Source organism: Aulonocara sp. 'chitande type north' Nkhata Bay, linkage group LG6 (assembly GCF_057382095.1).
Source record: "Aulonocara sp. 'chitande type north' Nkhata Bay isolate Kocher_YH1m ecotype deep benthic linkage group LG6, A_spYH_male_GT1.1, whole genome shotgun sequence".
Classification (NCBI taxonomy): domain Eukaryota; kingdom Metazoa; phylum Chordata; class Actinopteri; order Cichliformes; family Cichlidae; genus Aulonocara; species Aulonocara sp. 'chitande type north' Nkhata Bay.
In genome coordinates, this window is record NC_141349.1 from 12,648,431 (window position 1) to 12,673,220 (window position 24,790).

Here is a 24,790-nt window from a genome sequence, read left to right on the forward strand (position 1 = left end):
TGTTTTAGTCCAGACTTTGAGCATAAAGCTGACAGTAAAAGCTTGAACCATGAAGACAAAGTAAGTCATCGGTCAAACTAAACAGCACTCTTTGTCTGAGCGAAGGGTGAGGAGGGGGGAAGGGGGGGTGGCTGCTGTCTGCTACTCATGTTCTTTGGTTTCACATGTCGTGCATCTTTGAAACTAAAAGTAAACTTGCTTCCTCTTTCTTTAAATCTTTTGCATTCATTTTATGCTTTGTTAGCACGAGTGATATTTTAATTTGCATCAATTGATTTCCTATATAATGATTCTTTTGTTTTATTTACTTGATGCATGCAGTTGTGATTTGAATGTGTTAAATCTTCCGTTTATTAAATATATTGAAGTTGTTCAACAGGAAGTTGTGGAGGTGTTAAACTGCTGAGCATGTTTGAGTATAACAGTTTAAAATGTAAACACACAGCTGGAGTGATGTAGACATAATTCTATTGCCATTTTTATCTTTTCTTTTTCAAAATATTAAACAATGTGATATGGGAAACACGTTATTTAAAATATCCTTAACGAGTGTTTGAGCTCTCAGATTGAATTGTATTTTCCATTTCCATGAACGTTTCCTTTTACAGTACAGATCCTGGTTTTTGTGTAAAGCTGACAGTAAAACTTTCAACCAAAAGACAAAAAGAAATGCATTAGTCAAACTAAACACTCTTTCTCTGCAGACTGATGGGTGAGGGTGACAAACACCTTTTTTTTCTTTTCTTGTAAGAAGGAACTGGTTTCACACTTTGTACAGCTTTGACACTAAAACTGACTTTCTTCCTCTTTGTCTCTTGCCTTCTTGTATGCTTGTATGCATATCCATATGGAACCAGTGTTTGAGTTGTCTGATTGAATTGTATTCTGGCTTTGAAGAGTTAACCTTAATTTATTATTGTTGCTTCACTGTAGTGGTTGAACTTGTCACTTACTGCAGACTTGGTTATTCCTGTTTCTTTAATGTCACTGCTGAGTGTGGCTCAACAGTCAAAACTTGTGGAAGGCTTTAATCTTTTTTAGCCGCACCCAGAAAGGATAAATGGAATTCAACAAAATGAAATGAAACACTATCATACATAGTGGAGCCAGTTGAGGTGGTTTGGGCATCTGACAAGGATGCCACCTGGGCGCCTCCTGGGTGATGTGTTCTGGGCATCTCCCACCGGGAGGAGGCCCCGGGGACATGCCAGGACAAACTGGAGAGATTATATCTCTTGGGTTGCCTGAGAACACCTTGGTGTTTCCCCGGACAAGCTGGAGGAGGTGGCTGGGGAGAGGGAGGTCTGGGCTTGTCTGCTTAGGCTGCTGTCCCCCGGGGACCTGGCCTCGGATAAGCAGAACAAGATGGACGGATGGACTATCATATATTCTTTAATGAAAAATAAGTACTGTACTTGTTCCTGTGTCACCTTCAAGATGAAACTAGATAATTTTGGGGGACTTCTTGAAGTTGCTTAGCAGTTTAGGACATGTCCACCAGAGGACACCATTAGCTCTTCATCTCAGCAACATTTTGAATTGTTCTCTGCTACTTCTTGTCAAGTTCACAGTACAAGATAAGTGAGGTGCAAATATCTGCAGTTATTTCATTATCTTATGTTGCAAGTTTTCAGTACATTTTAAATGAGTATGTAAAAAATATTGGATCAGTAGTTATAGTGTAAATAATCAAGCTTAAAAGGAACCAATTTTACTTGTATTTATTTTCTATCATTTGTATACTGTTACAGTGGTGGATGCCCAAGATTTAAATAATAAATTCAACATGTATACAAATAATCCCTATAAGTCAAAAGCTCAGGTTTCGGCCTTTTTGCCTTGATTTTGGATAGTTTTTCTTGTCTCTAATCAGATTATCAGCTCCACTTCTTGAACAAATGCTAATAATTAGAATTTTTACAGGTAATATTTAACAAATCATGCTGTATTTTCAAGAAGTCAGTTCCTTCAGTGTGTTTTACAGTAAAATAGAAATAACAACTTTAATACTTCATGTATATTGCATATGTATATGGTTCTATGCAGTGTTTCCATTGCTGTTCCTAGGACTGCACTCTTCTGTACACTCTAAAAAGTAATTAATGGGATCTTTAGTCATTACTTACATATATATGTTGTTGTGAAATGAAAAATCAAGTTCATAAATACTGTTAGACTTCCTAATTAAAATTTTTTATTTTATTGAGTTCGGGTGACACATAAATTATGCCTCTTTACTCAATATATAATCGTGATTTGTCTGAATTTAAAATCTTCTTTTAATCAAAAAACAATATAATTTTAAGTTCTGTCGATGTAAAATACAACTTGATGACGTGTAAACAGCTCACAGTTCCCTTCTTCTACACAAGCGGACATATTCAACAGCACGTGTTCAAGGTTTATCAAGAGCTGTGTTCATCGCGAACGGTGAGTAATTTTATGCGAAATTACACATATCTGCAGTCGCTCTGGATTTTGTTAGTTTACTTTAAAACAACGACGTAACATACATAACATACATCTTAGCTTGCCCCCGCGTTTGTGTGTTTTAATATACACACAGCAGCTAATTCCGCGATAGCATAAATTGTTGGACTCTTTTTGGAAAATTTAACACTGACGTTACTCTAATGCAGACCACTGTAATTGTCTTATAATTTTTAAAAGATAGCGGACGTTGTTAGCCCCGGCGCAAACTACTATGCTAACGTAGCTAGCCAAGCTAAGTTGTGTTCACTGTGATTTTATTTTTGAAATGTGAAATTTATTTTTTGAAGGGAAGCTTTTTATGTTAGTAATTGTTAAGAAACGCTTCTAAATTTTCGTAACGTTACGGGGTGAAGTTCAACCCCATTGGCTTCTGCGCAGGAAGTGTGGTCGCCATTAGTCCGGTGTGTCTGTTGACCGCTAAGAGCGGTTCTTCACCGGCTGCTCGGCCTATTTTCACAGGTAAAAGACCAGACTTAAGTGCACTGTGCCGCATATGGTAGGCTAGTTAGCTGTCCCTAATTTTTGGGTACTTTCCGTGTTTTGTAGAGACGTAGAGGCGACGTGCATTGGCACTGGCTGTAACATTGATATGCCTCAATAAAGGTTGAAAGTAAGAAAAAAATCAATAGCGGGCCGCCATCTTGGTTGGGTCCCCATTCGCCACCAGTGCATTTTTTCTACTGAGGAATGTATTCACCCATGGTAAATAAGGAAAATGTTTAAATATTTTTCCAAACAGATAAGGCAAGAAAGGTCAATAATCCCACATATGGTTTCAGTAGTATGCCAGTTTTTGCAACACTAGGGTGCACAAAAATGACCATAGCTGCTGACTCAGCATTGATTCCAATTTGGTTTTGGAGAATGAAATGAAAACAGATCAAGTGGGATTATTGACATTGTAGCTTGTGTATAAAAAAGTTTGGTTTTTTTTCGTATTTACTGTCAGAAATGATTCTGTCCTGTCATGCCACACCTTATGTTTGCTTTTGTTGATTAAAAAAAAAAAAAAAAAAAATATATATATATATATATATATATATATATATATATCCATCCATCTTCATCCGCTTTATCCGGGGCCGGGTCGCGGGGGCAGCAGCCTAAGCAAAGAGGCCCAGACCTCTCTCTCCCCAGCCACCTCCTCCAGCTTATCCGGGGGGATACCAAGGCGTTCCCAGGCCAGCCGAGAGATATAATCTCTCCAGTGTGTCCTGGGTCTGCCCCGGGGCCTCCTCCCGGTGGGACATGCCTGGAACACCTCACCCAGGAGGCGCCCAGGGGGCATCCTTGTCAGATGCCTGAACCACCTCAGCTGGCTCCCTTCGATGTGGAGCAGCAGCTGCTCTACTCTGAGCCCCTCCCGGATGGCCGAACTTCTCACCCTATCTCTAAGGGAGAGGCCAGCCACCCTTCGGAGGAAGCTCATATCTGCTGCTTGTATCCGCGATCTCGTTCTTTCGGTCACTACCCACAGCTTGTGGCCATAGGTGAGGGTAGGGACGTAGATCGACCGGTAAATTGAGAGCTTCGCTTTTACACTCTCATATCTATCTATCTATCTATCTATCTATCTATCTATATATATATATATATATATATATATATATATATATATATATATATTTATTTATTTATTTTTTTGAGTTAACACATTCCTCAGTAGAAATACATGCACTGGGGGCGAGTGGAGACCCCTCCAAGATCGCGGTCGGTGGGGATACATGCTCCAACAGACTGGCCCAGTCCATGTCACCTCTATGTATATTTGATCTATGGAAAGCCACGTTAGGCTTTCCAGCACCCAGTGTATTCAGGTCTATGTAGTTTTGAATGTTTGGTTCTAGCTCACACAGCTTTGACAGGTGAAACTTATTCACTGTATTGAAGACTCACAGGTGAAGTTGAAAATACCATCTTTTGTATTTTTGTGCAGGCACAACTTTCTGGTGTTATACACTGTCCTGGCGTTGCAGATCTAGGGGTTCCAGTTAAGACGTGGTCAGCCTTCTAAAGAAAGTGGGAATCTCACCGAAATATTCAGTTACTTTGCTGTGTTTCTTGCCAGGACAAAGGCTCAAACCATCATCTTCTCCTGGTATCGAATACCAAGGGACCTTCTGAAGTAAGCTTTAACAAGTAAGCTTGAATTGAGTAATTCAGAATCATGAAGTATGGATTGGCCTTGCAAAATCTGTAAATTTGCAACCTCCACTAAGGAAGAGCTGATGAAACATTATAGGTTACGCCATATCCCCAGTGTACAGCCTCTGCCATGTCCTTACCTAGATTGTTTTTGTTCATTTAAGTCATGGGGTAGCCTAAAATCACACATATCAAGGAAACACTCAACTCACTCAACAATGAGAACCTCTGAAATACTCAGTTTCTGTTGCCAGTTCTGTAATGTGGGCACATTTTTCACTGAAAAAGAGTATTTTGAACACCTTCTATTTTTTTCTATCATTCAGGACAACACAGTTTGCTGTTCGCTGCCTCATAGTCTATCTTGGAGAGAAGGAGGAGGATCTTTTCAAACAATACAGCGTAAGTACTTGAGTTGGTTTTTAATTTTTTGTTTAGTTTTGAATGCATGTCCCTGTTGGGTCTTTGTGTTTTGTTCATTGGATTTTCTGTTCAGGGTTGAGTATTTAAGTCATTCAGTGCCATAGACGTCTTTAGACGTCAAAATGAATCCGAACGCTCAGTGCCATAGACGCCTCTTGAGCTTTTTATTGAATTGAGAAGGTGGTGGAGTTGATTACATGGATAAAATCCCACCAGCATGACAGTCGGCTCTACTGAGAACGAGTATTATGGCGCGATTTTTGATCCAGCTCGTCATTTCGAGCTTGAGGTGTCTGCAGCCTGACGTCATGGTTTTTCTAGCGATTCCAGTGAACATGAACCGGATTTATCTGACCAGTATCTCCTGTTAGAAACTTCTGAAGGCAGCAGGGACCAGAATAATGAACGATTTGCTGCATAAAACGCACAGAAATTGTTGATAGACGAACCGATGGCCGGGTGGGGGGTGAACAGACTAAGTCGCGCACTCACTTGTGCACATGCGGGAGTAACACACACACACAGACTCTCTGAATCATAAATCAGTCGCTTTTTTCTTATATATTTTTCAAATGTTGAAATTGTCTATAAACAACTATTTTTATACAAAAAATAATCTGCCAAAAGTACATTTTTACAGGTGATTTTTTTACTTCATAGTAGTAAAACTTAGTTGAGATGTTGCATGAATCATTGAAACACAAAATATTTACATCAAAGTCACTGATCTGCTAGAAAAACCTATTTACACAAAGCGCTTTTGATCCAGAAACAGGTGTTTTGTCATGAAAGTTTCTCTTTTCTACTGCAGATTTCTAAATAACAGAGGTAGAAACATTTTTTTTTGCTGCTGAAAGAAGAGAGACTCATTTTTGTCATGGTGGTTTCAGAATTCACATAGTCATAGAACAAAATATTCTGTGAGCCTTCAAAATCAGTGAAAAAGCTAAATATCTCTGGAACTGAGGGGGGTATGAAATCTGAGAGTGGCTGGCACTGAATGAGTTAAGGGACATTCCAACCCTAAGTGAAGATATGTCTATTGCCATGTATAAGTGAGAAAAAAGCATTTCAGAATTACAATCCGAAGATGTTTATTGCCATTGTCATTGAACATAATTTGCTGAATAGAAACCTGTTTCCGTGATAAGGTGCAACATAAACACACAGGATAAAAAATTTTGTAGCCAGCGCAGTCATTTTCCTGATCTGGCAGCAGCTTTAGCAGAGCATAAACAATGGATGTGAATGGCAGGTACTAGCATTTTGTGTGCAAAAGTGATTAAAATCACTCAATGATACCAAGTATTCCTGGGGAGCTCAACAATCATGCTGACTGCAAATGAAAAGTATGAATTGACATGAAGGATTTTCAGGAGCCGATTTAGACTTTGGACTACATTACGACAAAGCACTGCTGTAAGCCTCCACATGGTTATAACACAGCAGTTGAAGCCACTGCCGACCAGTGTCTATAAACCAACATGCTATTTGTGCAATATTTCTTCAACAAATCAAAGACCCATCCATTGTTACTGCAGCTTACCATGCTTGTATAGTAGTGGCTGTGTGTGTTTGTTTATGGAAGCTGGAGGCTTTTCCAACTGTTGCGTTATATCCATGCACCATGCAGTGGATGTTTACAGCGGTGTTTGTCGTAACTGCAATGTAGTCTCAAGTCTAAATCAGCTTCTGCAAATCTTCCGTGTTACTTTTGCACTTTTCATTTGCCGTGAACATGATTACTGAGCTCCCAAGAAATATTTGTTTTCATTACTGTTTTCATTTTTGTTAGTCATTTTTTTATTTATTTTTTCACTTTTGCACACAACATGCTAGCACCTGCTATTCACTTCCATTTGTTACACCCCGGCCTAGGCAACCGGATTGCAACACGAAAAAAAGTAAAAATAAAGGAAAAAAAAAACACAAAAAAACCCCACTAAAGCTCACCACCAAAATCCCAAAACGAAAGTATCGACAAATCTATTTACAGCTATTTACAACAAACTATTTATTTACAACAAAACACCAAACTATTTACAACACGGGGGAGATCGCGACCATGACACACTGAAACACAGGGTTTAAATACATAGAGGGAGCAATCAGGATAATGGACAACAGGAGGGAAACACAGCTGGGGCAAATTAGAACTGACGAGACAGGGAAACGTAAACTGAAAACACTAAGATAACACAGACTTGGAAAAACAAAGTGGAAAAACAAAACTGTGAAAAACAAGACATTTTTTATTTTAAACGTTGGATTATGGTTTAATTTAGCTTTTAAAAATTACAGAATGACAAAGTAAAATCACTGAAAAACACAAACGACAACCTGTTTTGGCTTATTTTCCTACCTGTAGTCGTTCATTCCCTTATGCACGTCATCCTGAAGTGCTTGAGCTATGTATTTTATACATCCTAACATTTAATTTCTCCTACAAGGATGAGGAGGAGCTCAACGCAGACCTTGCAATGCAAATCATGAAGATTGCTATCATTGGTGATGGGCCTCCAACCATCATCGTTGAGGGATCCAAGATCCTGGAGAGGATTGATGTTGCCAGATCCTGTGCTTTGATGATGGGAGTAATCTACGCTCTGAACCTTACCTATCCCAAGCAGCTGAAATTTACCTTTGAGGTATTTCAAAAGCTATAGCTTGAGCTTAATGGACAAAAAGCCAGCTCTAAAGTAATGAATCTTAAGTTTGGTATTTTCTAGAGCAGACTTGATAGACCATTCGTGAGTGAGTTTCACAAAAACCTTATTCCTGCATTTCTGGCACTACTTCATTGTGTTTTACTAAATTTTAAAGCGCTGTTCTTAAGTCTTCTGAGTTAATGTTTTGCCGTGTCTTAAATGCTGTTATTTGCACATTTTTAAGGAATGCGTTTAATTTCTCCCATGACCTGTGTTCTGAGGGTATTGGTGTGTTTTAAAGTTTGTGTAATGCCCTCTTTAGCTGGCCTTAATCTTGAGGGTGAAAAGTCAAATATGGAAGAGAATCAAGAATACTTTGTAAGAGTGCTGACAAAGTTGAATGAAAGAAGCTTTGCTCATTTTATGTTTAAATTAATGCATTTAATGTATAGCAGCCTGTCATCTTTTGTTTTGATTCACTGTCACATGTTAAAGTAAAAAAAAGAGGATTCAAGTAGTAGGTTTTATTACAATTTTAATACACAGTTCCTTAAGTTTCAGCGGGCAATTTGTGTTCTAGGAAACTGAAGCCCACAAATCTTGCACTTCGCACGCACGTTAAAGAATTGTGATGTTTGTTATTGTAATTAAATGGGTCTAACTCATTTGAATACATCTGTCTGAATTTCTATTCTTTCTGAGCACCAGGTACGAGTCCCTTAGCTGATGTCCAGGTATTTGGCATCACATCTGCCGCATTCAAACAAATACACACAATATCCATTTCTTTTTTCTGAAGGTCATGACACAAGCGCACACACAGCCCATGTTAAGGCTGACGTTCGTTTGGGGAAAAAAAGTGATCGACAAGTTTCTAAGGTCTTAGAACCTTGACTTCTTTGTGGGCAGGCACCACCATGCATGAGCCTGCCTACGCGGTAGTCATGGTTATAAGACACAGCCAAATGATCAAGGTTGTATTTTGGAGCGAATTAGCCTGCTGGGAAACAGGTAAATGGCCTTATAGAATCTCCTGTGGGACCAAAAAATGACTACACTGTAACCAAAATATCATATTTGACCAACATAAATACTATTTATGAATCTTAAGTTAAGTTCATTTTAATTATAAATGTGTTTTATTTTGATCAAAAAGTTACTTCACCGTACATAAATATAATCTTGGATCAACTTGAATTCCTGTGTATTTGTTGACAATTATTAAGTTCATGTTACTCAGAATGTGGTTTTTTTTTTGTGGCCAAAAAGTAACTTCACTATACATAAAATTCACGTTGGATCAACTTAAATTTTTGTGTTCTAGTCGAAAATTATTAAGTTAATTTTACTTAAGAATGTTTTTAATTGTGGCCAAAAAAGCTACTTCACCATACTCAAAAATATTGCTTTGAATTAATGTTATTCTGCCAGAAGTTGGCTTAACTCAAAAATTCTAGTGGAAAACGTTAACATGTTTTTTTTATTTGAACCAATGTTTTACTTATTAGAGTGTACAGAAACCTCTGATGCTGTGCCTGGAATCTGCTGAAGCCACTCTTCCCAGTTTGGGGTGGCAGCTCCTCATGTTCCTATTACCATTGAGACCACTTTGGACTTTACCTTCGTAATCTCCTCCAGTTGGTCCTTCAGCCCCTGGTACTCCACGATTTCACTGTGTTTCTGCTTTCTTACTGTTAGCTGTGATTGACACAATTATCACAACTGTGGTCTTCTGGTCCTTGTAAAACAGATCTTGGCTAACAGTGCTTCATTCCCATGGCAATTGTAGATGTTTTTAAATGTTTTACTGTTACTATGTAACGGTTATCGTATATAGTAGTAAAGTAATTAATATTTAAACAATGCCAGGACTGAAATACTATCTTCTGTCATGACTTAAGTTGCTAGTTGATCAAGTTACCAGTAAAATGATTCATCGCAGCCACAGATTCACAGTAAATACCCCAACAAGCTTTAATGCATCTATAATAAATTATTTGCTGATTTCTGTGCGTCACTTAAACTGTATCACTAGTACTGACCCATGCTCAGTGTAAAATTAAATCCTACCTGTCTGAGCAAAGTCTGGCTCCTTTAATCCTGGATGAGAAACTGTGTGTCTGTGCTGAACCATTAATAAAATCAGGTTTGAGTCAGGCCGCTTTCAGTGGACTCTTTCTCTGTTGAAAAAAAAGGTTGGTCTTAATTTCAGATGGTAATAATTTGAGTTTTTACAGGTAGTATTTAACAAATCAACTAGTGTGTACAGCATCTTTTACAAAAGAACCCCCCATAAATAACAACTTATGAATAAAATTACATAATTTTAAGACATGATACCAAGCTCATAATACAGTCCATTACACAGTATGAGGTGTATTATAGAGTTGATTAACAATATATTACTTTGTAATTATGCACTATTCTTGCTTTAATAGTACGCCTGAAACTGACTATTATATTGGCTGTTATAAATGAGGTTTTGATTTGAACTTTGCAACAACGGAAATTCTGATTCGGTAATTCAACATATTTTCCTTTTTTCTTCATTTTTAAAATGAGGCAGAACAAGCATTCACAAACATGTTGATGCCCTCAACTCCACTACGCAATTCTATCTGCTTGCTGTTGGGACAAAGAAGAGCACCATCCACATTTTTTTTATTGACCTGGACAAGCAGGTCATACCATGCAAGTCAGTCCCGTCTGCCGTTGGGACATTGACTTCCTGACAGACAGGAAGTCACATATGAGACTAGGGAAGAATGTCTCTGACTCACAGACAATCAGCACTGGCTCCCCTCAGGGTGGTGTTCTTTTTCCTCTGCTCTTCTCCCTATACACCAACTGCTGTACCTCCAACCCCCACTCTGTCAAGGTAATTAAGTTTGCAGATGACCGTTATTGGACTCATCTCGGACGGGGTGAGTCTGCTTACAGGATGGAGGCTGAATGTCTGGTGTCATGGTGCAGGCATAACAACCTGGTGTACTTCCTGAGTCAGCTAAAGAAATTCAACCTGCCAACATGGACTATGACGCAATTCTACACTGCAATCATCCAGTCCATCCTCACCTCCTCCATTGTGGTGTGGTATGCTGGAGCCACCACCAGGGAAAAACAGAGACTGCAGCATGTTGTGCACTCTGCTGACAAGGTGATTTGCTGCAGACTCCCATCTCTGCAGGACCTCTACACCTCCAGGACACTGGGGCGCACAACTGACCGGACAAGGTCTGTTTGACCTGCTTCCCTCAGGCAGCAAGCTTCGGTCCATTTGGACCAAAACCTCTCGCCATAAGAACAGTTTCTTCCCCTCTGCTGTTGGACTCATGAACAATAACCATAAGACTGTTCCCACCACTTGCTCTAATTCAAACACATGACCCCTGTATTGTGTTCTCTACACCTGTTGCAACTTTGCACTGATCATCACCTGTGTTCATCTATATATCAATCTGCTTAGCACTTTTTATTTTTATTTAAGTGTTTGTCTTAATGTATGTCTCACACAAAGTACCGCAGCAATTTCCTAATTTTGTAAATCTGCTCAATGTACTCTCTAGAAGTTTTCCATGATATTTATCTGTAGTGAGCTCAGGTTTAGAGACAAACCACATACCAGTACTTGTTTGAAATAGAATACATATGAACCCACACGGCTTAATTTGAACAGTCACAACATTTATTATGTTCTATGTTAAGAAAACGTCACTCAAACACAAGTAGTTGTTTTCTGCCATCTTTCAGTTGTGACATATGTTTCAATAACATGTATTTTATAACTAAAAAGTTCAAGATTAATTTATTCTGTAATTTGTGTTGCAGAGTATGAAAACCACTGGCAGATCCACCAAATGTGGTGTCCCTGCTGTGATACTGAAGTTAGTTCAGTCACTAAACCTATCAGAGAAAAAGGCCCTTTAAATCACTATGGTAACAAAGTTACTTTAGTAAGCAGGAAGTGTGTCAATATTGGAGCAGAGATCAGTTGTGTGGGTCATAGGTAGGTGCAATCTGCTATAACGGGCTGAGATGTTTTCATAAATGGGACCAGGGTTCACCTGAGGAGGAAGACAAACAACATACTGGGTTATAGGTCATTTTTCTCCTCTCCTACAAATTCCAAAGCACATACAAACTCCAAAGCACGTACAAACTCCAAAACACATTTCTAGCGTTAACTGAACTTCCAAAACAGAGCTACCTAGATCACTTATATTACACAATTGAAGGCATATGTGTATTGTTTGTGTATTTATACGCAAACGCTCATATATATTCAAATAATTTAAATAAATGTTCATTTACCTGTTACTACCACACACCAAATCTGGTCGTTGGTACTTCATGGCTTGTGTAGCCACTAGATAACAAAACCTCAACACTGCGCCAAGCATCCTGGAGCACTTCTGTTGTGTATTGTAGTTTTTACGTGCTTCAGGGTTTGTACGTGCTTCGGAGTTTGTACGTGCTATGGAGTTTTTACGTGTTTTGGAGTTTGTATGTGTTTTGGAGTTTGTACGTGCTTCGGGGTTTGTACATGCTTTGTCTCTAGTGGCCACACCGTAAATATACTTTTATTTATTCACTCCACATAAAATGTAATAAATAAATCATATAATACAAAAAGCAACTATTTTCAAATTTTAACTATTTAAATCTTCAGCTTTTTCCTTTTAAACAAATTCAAAGTGAAACAACACAAAACACTGCAAACCACAACACAATTAAATATAAATTTAAATATGAAAACAAAAAGAAGATGCACATTCTCTGTCATATGGGCCTGCATGGATAAACTTTCTGAATCCTTTATCATCCGCAACTGAAAATAGTTGTGGATGATTACTATACCTTTCTAATGTGACGTTGTTGTCCCCGCTCTGTTCCTGTGCTACTGCGAGTGTAACTACTGCCCCTCCCCCTTCTTTCCAGCGCAAAGCACAAGGCTCGTGTGCGGAGTGAAGCGGAAAAAAAGTGCGAGAGAGAGGGTGAGAGAAAGAAAAAAAAAAACAACAACCCATGGCTCCCAATAAGGAGCCGGATCACGTCGTTCACTTCAAAGAGTCGGCTCTAAGAGCTGTTTCGTTCGTGACCGACACATCACTAGTCTGAATGGACCATGTTCACCACCTCCATTGCCAAAGTCGCAAGTTGGTTGGTGCCTGTCGTGGTGGTAACAACTGACAGGCAAAGCAGAACGTGGCAATGGCTAAAGCAAAAACTCGAGTGTGGGAGTAGTTCGTAGAGGCCACGGAAAAAGACTTTCAGTCTGCCTAGAAGAGATTCTGGCAAACTGTCATGGGACTCAGAAGGGGAAAGCGGTGCTCTACCTCCCACGTAGCAAAATTGGTATGGCCCGGATCTGGCCCACACAATGTGCTTAAACACGGCCCACATACCTCAAAGAATGACGGCCCTTTGGTGGCCCAGATCAGATTTGCCAGAGGTGGCCCACTCATGGGCCAGAACAAGGCCAGTTGCAGGCACACTGGTGGTCCTGTGCTGGCCCATGTGTGGATTACTTCTGGCAAACCTGATCTGGGCCATATGTAAGTCGTGTGCAGCCAAAGTTGCAGACACACTGCTGGCCCTGTGCTGGCCCAGAACAGTTTAAACTCTGGCCCCAGATGTCAGCCTAATGTGTACCTTAATCAAGCCATGTAATAACAACATGTCCCGGAACATAATAGTGCAAAAGTAACATGACAAAACTCTGTTCAGACAGTGAATGGACTGATAGCCCTTTTTTCTACTCTCCCGGATTACATGCTGTATTCATCCAATCACACACTTTCTCTAAACTAAGTGCAAACTGGAGGAGCCAGGGATCAAACCACTAACATTCTGATCAGCAGGTGACCTGCTCTACCGCCTGAGCTACAGCTACCCAGTGGTGAATGTGAGTAAACCCTCACTAGGTTTTGGATAAAGTGTACACTCACAAACTTGTCAAACCTGCATTTGAAACGTTGGCTACCATAGCAGTATAGTATTGCAAGATGGCATTTGGGTCTTCTAACTAAAATAGGAAAATAGGAACATAAATAGTGCCATCATTGTCAGACCTAGCCCGCATCTGGTTGACATACATCCTGCCATGACACCAGTCAGTCAGAAGTACCAGCTTGATGCAGAATCCGGGCCAGACCTGTTTTCTATGAACCTGGGCCACAAAAACAAAACCACGATCGGGCCAGATATGGCATGCCATCACATAAACAGTGCATTCATTGCCAGACCTGACCCATATCTGGATGACATACCACTTAGCATGCCAGAAGTCAGCCAGCAGTGCCAGCTTGACACCAGATCCGGGCCAGACCTGTCTGCTATTTGGGCTGTACTGTGTATAGTGCAGATGGAGCACTGCTGACTATGACTGAGAAAATTGTCGGGTGGTGGAAGGAATACTTAGAGGACCTCCTTAATGGAGGAATCTGGGGATAAGGGGAACAATTCGCCTATCTCCGGGGGTCAGGTCACTGAGGCAATTAAACAACTCCTTGGTGCCAGAGCCCCTGGGGTGGATGAGGATTGCACTGAGTTCCTGAAGGCCATGGATGTTCTAGGGCTATCTTGGTTGACATGCCTCTACAATGTCGCGTGGAGATCAGGGGAGATACCTCTAGGTTGGCAGACCGCAGATCGGGATGGTGGTTCCCATCTTTAAGAAGGGGACTGTAGTGTGTTCCAACTATAGGGGGATCACACTCCTCAGCCTCCCTTGGAAAGTCTATGCCAAGGTGCTGAAAAGGAGAGTCTGGCAGATCCTGGCAGAGGGACACTGGACCAGCTCTTTATCCTCTCAAGGATACTTGAGGGTGCGTGGAAGTTTGCCCAACCAGTGTATATGTGCTTCGTGGACTTGGAGAAGGCATTCGACCGTGTCCCTCGGAGTGTTCTATGGGAGGTGTTTCCAGAGTATGGGGTGTCTGGCCCATTGCTACGTGCCATTTGATTCTTATAAAACCATTGCAAGAGCTTGGTCTGCATCGTCAGCAATAAGTCGGACTTGCCCTTCGTCACCAATTCTGTTTATAATTTTTATGGACAGAATTTTTAGGCGTAGCCAAGTGGGGGAAGGCTTTTACTTGGGTGGTCTAAGAATCTCATCTCTGCTTTTTGCAAATGATGTGGTTCTGTTGGCTTCATCGGGTGATGGCCTCCAGCTCGCACCAGAACAATGCAGAGCCAAGTGTGAAGTGGTGGGAATGAAAATCAATACCTCCAAACCTGAGGTTATGGTCCTCAGCCAGAAAAGGGTGGAGTGCCCACTGACTGTAAAAGTGAAGCTCTCAATTTACCGGTCGATCTACGCCCCTACCTTCACCTATGGTCAGAAGCTGTGGGTAGTGACCGAAAGAATAAGATCGCGGGTACAAGCAGCAGAAATGAGTTTCCTCTGAAGGGTGGCTGGCCTCTCTCTTAGAGATAGAATGACAAGTTCAGGCATTTGAGAGGGGTTCAGAGCAGATCTGCTGCTCCTCCACATCGAAAGGAACCAGTAGAGGTGGTTCAGGCATCTGATAAGGATGCCTCCTGGGCCTCTCCTGGGTGAGGTGTAAGATCCCGGATAAGTGGAAGAAGATGGATGGATGGATAAATGGAGACTAATTGATATGAGAGCATGAGGGTGGGAATGGATGTTTGTATCTGTGTGTGCCTGTATGTCTGTGTCTATATGTCAGGTTGGGCATCAGACGCCACCTCTCTGGGGACATCTCAGGCCCTCCAAGGTTTGGAGGCCTATCTCCCCCCACCACTACCCCTGCCGGTGGCAGACGCCCTCAGACATCGGTGCGTTGGTGGTTCTTTGTGTCCGGCGATGGGCGCCCATGTACACACCGGCTCACTCCTTGGTGGCTGCTTGTCGGGGCCTGGAGCCTGGGGCTCGCTCGGGCCACTTCGGGGGTGGGGTGCCCTCAGCCTCTGGGGCTGGGTCACTCTGGCACAGCTTGCTGCCGGCGGAGCTCATGGGCACGTCACTGCAACCCCCCCCCCGGCTTCTGCTCCGCGGCTGCTGAGTGACCCCTCATCTGGGACTCTCCTCAGCTCTTTCTGGGATAGTGACGCGGCTGCCCCTCTGTTGGTCTTCCTTGGTCTCCCACACCCTCTAGCAGATCATTACATGAAGGAACCTTTTAAAAACAAGCGCGTTCATGCTCACAGGTGTACACACGGGTACTCACACACACAAACTACACCCTTTTTGGCTCCTACCTCAAAGCACACTGTGCGCTATCGATATTACGTGCTGCACAATAATGTTTAATATTTAGTATTTACTGTTATATTCCCATATCTCATCGTGATGTTTTTTATTGTATTGCTCTCGTTTTCTTCTGCTTGTTTTCTTTTTTCTTTCTCAACAGGTGATCCAGGTGATTGATATATGTATTTTTTTGTCTGCTTATTTAGTTGGTTTTTGTTTTTTTGCCCTTTATCCCCGTCCCTCTTCTCCGCAGTTTTTTTTCTCCCCCTCTTCCTTTCTCCCTTTTCTTTTCCTCATTCAAGTCTGTCCCGTATCTAGCAAGTGAAAATAAAAAATAAATAAAATAAACAATAAAAGGTGAATCAAATAGACCATTACGGCAAGACTGAGATGGTCAATTTGGTAAAGTAAATCCGTTGGGTATCTTTCCTCACCTTTAGACAATAATTCTGATGGCAAAAGAACCAAACGGGACAGGCAAAAAAAAGGAGACTAATTGATGATACATGAAGAAAATACCACAGAGGAGGGGATGTTTATATCTGAATTCTGTCCTCTACCTGCTCTTTATTGTCTGATGTTTCACTTCTTGGAAAGTGACTGGAAGTCGTCGTCATTCTAATTAAAAAAAAAAAGAAGAAAGAAATAATTTCCAAATCAACAAGAGATTTCAAATCATAGTTTGAATATGATGATTATAGCAAAAATAAAATGTGTATTTACTTAGTAGGCGATAACTCAATGATTGAGTAGGGGTCAATTTTGTTTTTCAAACTGCAACGCAGCCCGACATAGTAATGAGTATCCTGCTCTTCCGATTTAGCTGGAACATTTTTACCAATGAAATCAGGATAAATCTGTGGAGACAAGTAACAAATAGCTTCACATTTTATACATTTACATAAAGAGGTTATAATTCAGATGAAAGAGAACAGTGCAGTGGCTAAAATAACATGAGTTTGGGATACGGAGGAATGGATTAATGTGAAGAAAAACAAGGTGTTCAAGGGGCATTAAAAAAAAAAAAATTCAGCTGTTAATGCAGCAGAATGTTTTTTGTTTCTCATTTTGTACCTGCTGTTTGTTGCCCAGTGTTGCACTTCTTGAAGGCTGGTTTGAAATCCTCTTTTTTCTGATTTGTAAAAAAAGAGCAAATATATATATGTATTGTGTGTATATATGTATACACACACACACACACACACACACACACACACACACATATATATATATATATATATATATATATATATATATATATATATATATATATATATATATATCAGATGAATACTATTGATCTGAGTGAGATAAACGTATTGCTCACCTAACACACCAGCAGACAATGACAGGTATTAAAAGGAGCAGAGCTGCAGAAACTCCTGCAGCTGCTGGTGTCCATGTTCCTGTGATACTTTGGACAGTGAGAGTCTTTGGAGCAGAGCTGATATCTTTGTTGGTTTTCACAGCACAGGAGTAGCTTCCTGCATCCTCCCTGCTGACTGGGTCTAGGATCAGATGTTTGTTCTGGTTCTCTCTCGGGGTCAGAGGTCGACTGTTCAAGTACCAAATGTAGTTTGTGTTGTCAGTCAGAGGACAGCTGGTACTGCAGGTCAGTGTGACTCTCTGACCCTCTGTCACCACTGCAAAGGGACTCATCTTCACTCTCAGCTCTGAAAGCAAGAAATCAGGGTAAGTGTTAATTTTTAGTCCAAACGTTTATTTCTGCACCACTACAGTTTTCCCTGATTTTTAATTGTCAAAATGAAGATATTTTGGAATTGAAATGAGACCTTTATGGTTTGGAAGTGCAGTTCTTGTGAATGCAAATATGCAAATAAGGAAAAGAAAAAAAGGATTCCATTACCCAGAAATGTTATTATTCCAAATTTAACAACAGTATTTTTGTTTCTTTTTTTCTGACCTTTTTTAAAGTAATGTATGCTCATGGATGTCAAGTATGGAATGCCAGGACTGCCATAATGAATTAATTAAATACACCATTAAATAATTAATTAAATGTGGCAATAATTAATTAAAATTGGAATTAATTAATTAAATAAATAGTTATGACACATGTAATTAATTAATTATTGACACATTTAATTAATTATGTATGTATTTCACATTTTAATTAATTATTGACACATTCAATTAATTATTGACACATTTAATTAATTATTTAATGATATATTTATTTATTTCATTTTGGCAGTCCTGGCGCCTGGCTCTCATCTTGAAATAATTTTATCTGTCAGCCTCACCCATCAAACCCAGGGGGCGGGGTTAACGCTGATCGAGTCAAAACCATTGCTTTGGCCTGGTGGCCATTGTTTCTAGCACACAACAACCGGCATGTGGAAGCTAACAGAACTGAACTTTGAAAAACCCTGTTTGTGTGTCACCAAATACCGTTTTAATATTTTTTTAGCAGAGAATGTAGTGGTTTAATCTTCATGTGTCTGGTCGGTTTGTCAAGATACAGCCTCTTTGCAAAAGTGCTGCGATGATTTCGGAGATGTCTGCCCAGTCTCACGGCAAAGCGTGGGATAGACCCGCTCGCCTCGCAAGCAATCGAGCTATTATTACCGCCGACAAAGTGCAGGCCCCGGTACACAGCTGTAGTAACCCCCGCTGACTTCTTTTACTGAGGTTATATTTATCGATGTTTTATTTCCTGATGTTCTTATGTGTCCTACGTGTTTCAGTCGCCAATTCTGAATTATAACTAACATTAAAAACATGTTTAAGGAGGAGAGAGAGCAAATAAATCTGTTTAACATCTGATCTTTGGGTTTTTGTTCAGTAATCAGCGTGACCTGTGTATAAACACATAAAAGAGATAACGTTGGTGTTTCCGTCATGTAGTAACTGCTGGCTTTAACTGTACAAAGGTTGTTCGACACTATGAAACACATACAGACTTCATGATGTTCGGCTAATATTTTTATTGTGAATATTAATCATGCTGACCTCGCTCTGTACACCACGCAGCGAGGTCAGCATATCCACGATATCCTCAGCTCCATGAGTTAACACAGAGTTTCCCAGCTGACTATCTAACTTCCAACTATTCCAAAGACGTGAAAATATACAGCATAAAGAAAAGTGTAAGAGACCCAGCAGCAGATTAGAATAATAGTTATACATTTAATAAATCACCAAATGAATCCAAGAAACGAGCAAACCTGTTCCGACAATTTGAGTTTGTATTCCCTCAGCTGCAGACTCGCTGCTGTTTAAATGTTTGAAAAGGAAGATTAGATATAAAAAACGTCAAACATAGACTCAGTCTGCCTTCACATTTGATATAAGGCCAGCACGTATAGTGGATGTGTCCTGTTTTAAGATCATACATGTAAAATTGTTGTCTGACCTCCGTCGATCCAGCTGCTCAGAGTCCGTGGTTACCATGGTTACTGCATAAGCAACTATAATGTTAAAAGCGGGCACTGAGGAAACCTACCGGCAGCATGAGTGTTTATGTTTTTCATTGCAAAAGAACTGTCTGAATGGTTAACTGAAGTTAACTTGGATAAATTATAGTTAAAGAGTATCACAGATAACGCCTACGTGAGCTGTGTGACTGTTCACCACTACACTGAAATCAGCAGGCTATTACTGAAATACATGTGCTATATCATAAACTATTATATAAATAGGGAGGTCCTATTAACATGTTTAGTTTTAAAGGACACCTTCCTGCCTTTAGTCTCCCTCATGAGCAGTATTAGTTTTCTTCTAACATCCAGAAGTCTGCACGATGTGTTTCATAGTTTGTAACAAACCTTTGACAGGTAAACATAACATGACCGAAAAAGCAAAAAAAAAAAAAAAGAGAGAGAGAGAAAAAAATCACATTCTAACAGACAGCTGGTGCTTAGAATACAGTTGAATAACTATTAAAAAACAGATGATATAATATTTCTGTCCAGGTTGCAGACTTCATGATGAACATGCCGTTGCAAACCCTGCTCCTCCCGGTGGAAATGTGCCTTCTCTTTCCTTTTAAAAGTCAGTTTAATCTCAAAATTCACTGTTAAATCCAAAACACACCAGATAAAGAAAAGCGAATAGTTCAGTCTAACACATGTGCCAGTGAACCATTAAACGTCTGTGAAACTATGCAGTTATGAAACGTAACTTTAACCTCAGCCAAACCGATTTGCTCAGTTGTAAATAAAACAGCGAAGTAAACGTGACCCGACAGACAGAAGCTGAGTGAATGAAGTCCAGCGTTTAACCACTGAGAGCTAAAACTCAGCTGAGGTTTCAAAGCTGTGTGCCGGTGATTGGACATCAGCCGCTGATGAAGCTGGTTCGCCTATAAAGTGCTCTGTAAGGAAACAAGCTCCAGCAGCTCTGCGCTCAGGGAAAACACTATATTTACTTATCTTGTGCAGAAAAATGCGCTGACATTGCGTTATATCGAGCACCGGCTGCCCAGTTAAACTGTGGCTATCACCAGGTAACGTAGGCGTGTTTCTTGAATTAGCAGCAGGTGTTAAACAGCTGACAGATGAGGAGGAGGATGCATGCAGGTAAACTGAGGGTCTGTTGAGCTGATCGCTGGTTTCGTGAGAAAAATGTCAGCTCATTCTTTATGTTACAGAAACACAAGACCAGGCGGAAAGAGACGATCGTTCGGTGAAAATGAGAATCTGCGAATGCAACATGTGGAACACGGAGAGTGGAATATGTAAACAAACCGGTTAACGTAACCCCCTGGGTGCACTCTGCATGCTGACTGTTAGCAGAGCTAGTGAAATATCTGAAAACATCTGAGCACAAACATGTTCTATGTTGACAACCTGACCAGACATACGTCGCGACATTCGCGGCTAAAACACTGTTAAAAGTGTAGCTGGTGACAGAAAAACGGGGTATTTTAAAACTACACCACCACCATTGCTGCCTGTGATTTGATCTGCATTCTGGGATACCTGGCTGCCCCAAGTCTACACAAGCAATCGATTATCTAGGATCGACCTGTTTTGACTTACTTTGCACGGCAACCAATCAAATGTTAGAGAAGCTGCATGGGCAGCGTTAACCCCGCCTCCTGAGTTTGATGGGTGAGGCTGACAGATAAAATTAATTCAAGATGAGAGCCAGGCGCCAGGACTGCCAAAATGAAATAAATAAATATATCATTAAATAATTAATTAAATGTGTCAATAATTAATTAATTGCATGTGTCATAACTATTAATAAAATTAATAAATTCCAATTTTAATTAATTATTGCCACATTTAATTAATTATTTAATGGTGTATTTAATTAATTCATTATGGCAGTCCTGGCGTTCCATAGATCAAAATGTCATATGATGAAATGTGAGTCCTTGATGTAGCTTGAACAAAATAACAGAATCTAGGTTGTTCAAATAAAATCCATGAACACCAAAGCAAAAAATAAAATAGACACATGAATGCATGTTATAAAATAGTAAAACACATTTTTTTCTGCAAAATAAGTACTAATTAATACAATACTCTTCAAATTTGCAAAAAACTTAAGTGAATTCAGTTTCAATAGATAAATCCTAATTTTCTTGTAATGAGGTTTTGATTTGTAGCATCTTCACTTAAATCTGAATATTTCTTCCACCTCTGCTCCTGTTCAGACATTAATGAGTAAAGTCTGTTGAATAAGGAGTTTAGATTTACCTGTGACAATCAAAAAGACTCCAGGCAGATCAGACTGTGTCCATCTTTTATGATCTTTGTTGAATCTGAATGTGTATCCTCCTGAGTCATTCTTCTTCAGGTTGTTGATGGTCAGGATGTGTTGGTTCTTCATGGTGTCCTGATACTCCACACCACCTGCAGCCTCAATCAGCTCTTCAACTTCCACTTTATCTTTTCTCCATTTTTTACTCCAACATTTAAACTCTGGCTTCATGTTGTCAGGATGTGAGTATTCACTTGTGATGTTCACTGAAGATCCTTCCAGAGCACAGATTCTCCTGCTGACATAATTCACTCTCCAGCAGTTTTTATCCTGAACACCTGAAATATAGATGGAAGATTTAAAGTTGTTTGATTGGTCTGTGTTTCAGCGCTTGATAGTTTGACACTTACAAACTTCCTTAGATAGAAGATATTTGTGGTCTTTAACTGCACAAGACAATGTGCCAGTTGAAGAGTTATGAGTGGAATAATCTTGATTCTCATAATAGTTTCTTTTGTTGTGGTAACACATGTTGGCAGTTTGATGGTCAGTCAGGTTACAGCTGGTGTTACAGGTCAGTGTGACAAACCCTGATGTGGAAGAAGCTCTTTGAACATGAACCTCTGTTGAAAAGAATAAAAACACTTCTTGTTACTATGCATAGTTATATTTAAAGAGCTCATATAATTCATATAAAAGATAGTTATAAGAAATCTGAATTTAGAGGTTTGGTGGAGATGTGTTTAAACAGTGTGGATTTTTTTCTTTTTTTTTTACCTCTCGGATATGTGATGGAGCATGACTCATTCACTAATGTCTGATTGTGGGAAGACATGTTTCCATAAGCATAAGTCACACTGAAGCATGTTTGTGTGATGGACTCTGAACACAGAGAAATAATATTTAATATTTGTACTGAGAGAATTATTACAGGGCTTTGCATAATGTTTTGTAACAGAATGAGCATCATGACTCACCCACAGAGACTTGAGGGGCTCTGAGATGCTCGTAGCCTTTGACAGCACAGGAGTATGTGACTGCTTCCTCACTGCTGAGCAGCTCTTGGTACCAGGGAGACCAGTCCTCATAGAGAAACTCTCTGTTCTTGTACCAGATGTAGGCTGCAGGCTTTTCAGTCAGAGGACAGCTGCTGCTGCACATCAGTGTTACTGTCTGTCCCTCTGTGGCAGGAATCACCTTTACCTGCAGCTCTGAGAGGATGATGGAGAACAACTTATACAAGGATGTCATTTGGAAAGTTATTAATGAGTAAAAGTCACTGTACCTGCAACAACTTGAAGAGTAATTCTGTTGAGCCAACAGTGTCCTGGACTGTCTGTAGTCTTCATACAGCAGTAAGCGTTTGCATCACTCTCTCTTAGATCATTGATGGTTAAAGTTGGGTTTTTCTTATCAGAGATGTTGTACGTTACACGTTGTCCATCCACAGAGAGCTCACTCTGAACATAATTTCCCTTCCATTGGATAGTGAACCATTTTCTGCTTGAAGTCAGATGTTGATGTGAGCAGTGCAGATCCACTGATGAACCTTTGAGAGCACAGATCCTGGTTTCTCCTCCATTAACACCTTTAACAGAAACTTTTACTAGCAAATGTACTTATTGTCTTATCACAATTAACTGTGATTTTGTTCTTCCTACAAACCCAAATACCAAAAAGTTGGGACAGTATGGAAAACTGAGAAAAAATTAAAAGAAAATACTGATTTATAAATTTACTTTGATCTTTATTTCACTGCAGACGATATGAACACAAAATATTTCATGTTTTGTCCGGTCAACTTCCCTTCATTTGTAAATATACATTCTTTCCTGTCATTTGGACCTGCAACACATATCAAAAAAGGTTGAGGCAGGAGCAATTTTTGGCTCGTAATCAGGAAAATTGGTTAAATAATGATGTTATTTGAAAAAAGTGATGTCAACAGGTAATTGTAATTATGATTTGGTACAAAAACAGCATCCAAGAAAGGTCTAGTCCTTTAAGAGCAAAGATGTGCCAAGGACCGCCAGTTTGCCAACAAACAGTCTTGGACAAGTTACTTGAAAAACGTAATTAGTAACTAATTACTGAATACTTCTTTTTTGAAATGTGTTGCAAGAACCAAAATTGGAATGTGTTTTTATTTTGACAAAAATGATCAAATTAATGAGTAACACATTAAATAATGCTCTGTTGTATTGTTTTCAGTATAATACACAGCAAAGACAATTTAACAAAGTACTGTTTTCAGTTTGATTTTAATTAACATACTGTCCCAACTTTTTCTTATTTGAATTATTTTAGAATGTAAATTTAGTTTTTTCTATGTTTTTTATAAGGATGTATAAATGATTACTCATACCTGAAATGTAGAAGATGAAACAGACAAACACATTTTGAAAATCTGTCAGCAGCATGGTGGTCGGAGTCCAGCTTGCAAGCATAAAGCTGACAGTAGCAGACAATGAAAAGTAGACACAATTATCTCACAGGCTGTAACTGACGGAAAAATAGGAGGACTGACATGAATGTTTTATGTTCAGCGGTTTGGCACACAAAGCCCCTCTGTGCTAAACATGAATGCCCTTCCTCTTTGGTTCTTCTTTTGTCTGCAGGAAAAACAATATGGTTTAGCTGTCTTGCCCTGAACATTTTAGATGTTCAGGTAACTTTCAGTTAGTGTTTCTATTATTCCTCTACATTTATGTATATATGCTGTATATATTTATTATTTTTTCTAAAACTCTCCTGCTCAAACCTGATGGAGTGTAATAAAAATCATTTCACATTTGCCAAAAGTTAAATGATTCTCCTGTCAAAATGTTTATGCAAACATTATTACAAGGCACATTTACAGCCTGTTAAATAATAATGATAATAATAATAATAATAATGATGATAATACTGACCATTTTGAAAACATCACCATTATAAGACACCCGTATAGCTTGTTCTGCTCTTCAGCAGTTTGTGGTCTGCCCACCGCAGGCTGCCATTATCACAGCTCATGATCTCAGCAGCAGTCTGTGCTGCTGAGATCATGGACATTTGGTTAGCGCTTGCAGGTTATGTTTTCAGTAATATTTTCCACTGAACCCTATTATTCTCTTAAAGTTAGCTATGACTAGAGTTCTCTCTGCTAGAAACTGATTGCAATCACATCAGTGCACATGAAAATGTGTGTGTG

General features: G+C 39.7%; 1 protein-coding gene and 1 long non-coding RNA gene across 2 annotated transcripts; one reads left to right on the forward strand and one right to left on the reverse strand.

Annotated features, from left to right (window-relative positions):
* Positions 1-2,349: 2,349 nt before the first annotated feature.
* Positions 2,350-8,375, forward strand: LOC147327377 (uncharacterized). Its single transcript, XR_015130019.1, has 4 exons — positions 2,350-2,952; positions 4,430-4,618; positions 4,965-5,040; positions 7,512-8,375. It is a non-coding gene; the product is annotated as an uncharacterized LOC147327377 (long non-coding RNA).
* An 8,875-nt stretch (positions 8,376-17,250) lies between these two features.
* On the reverse strand, positions 17,251-24,020 carry LOC147327378 (uncharacterized). The gene is made up of 7 exons (XM_086297528.1): positions 23,966-24,020; positions 22,886-23,188; positions 22,578-22,811; positions 22,378-22,482; positions 22,011-22,223; positions 21,597-21,938; positions 17,251-17,600 (listed from the first exon to the last, which is right to left on the reverse strand). Exons 1-7 carry the CDS (start codon positions 24,018-24,020, stop codon positions 17,251-17,253), a joined length of 1,602 nt encoding a protein of 533 aa, XP_086153654.1.
* Positions 24,021-24,790: the final 770 nt, after the last annotated feature.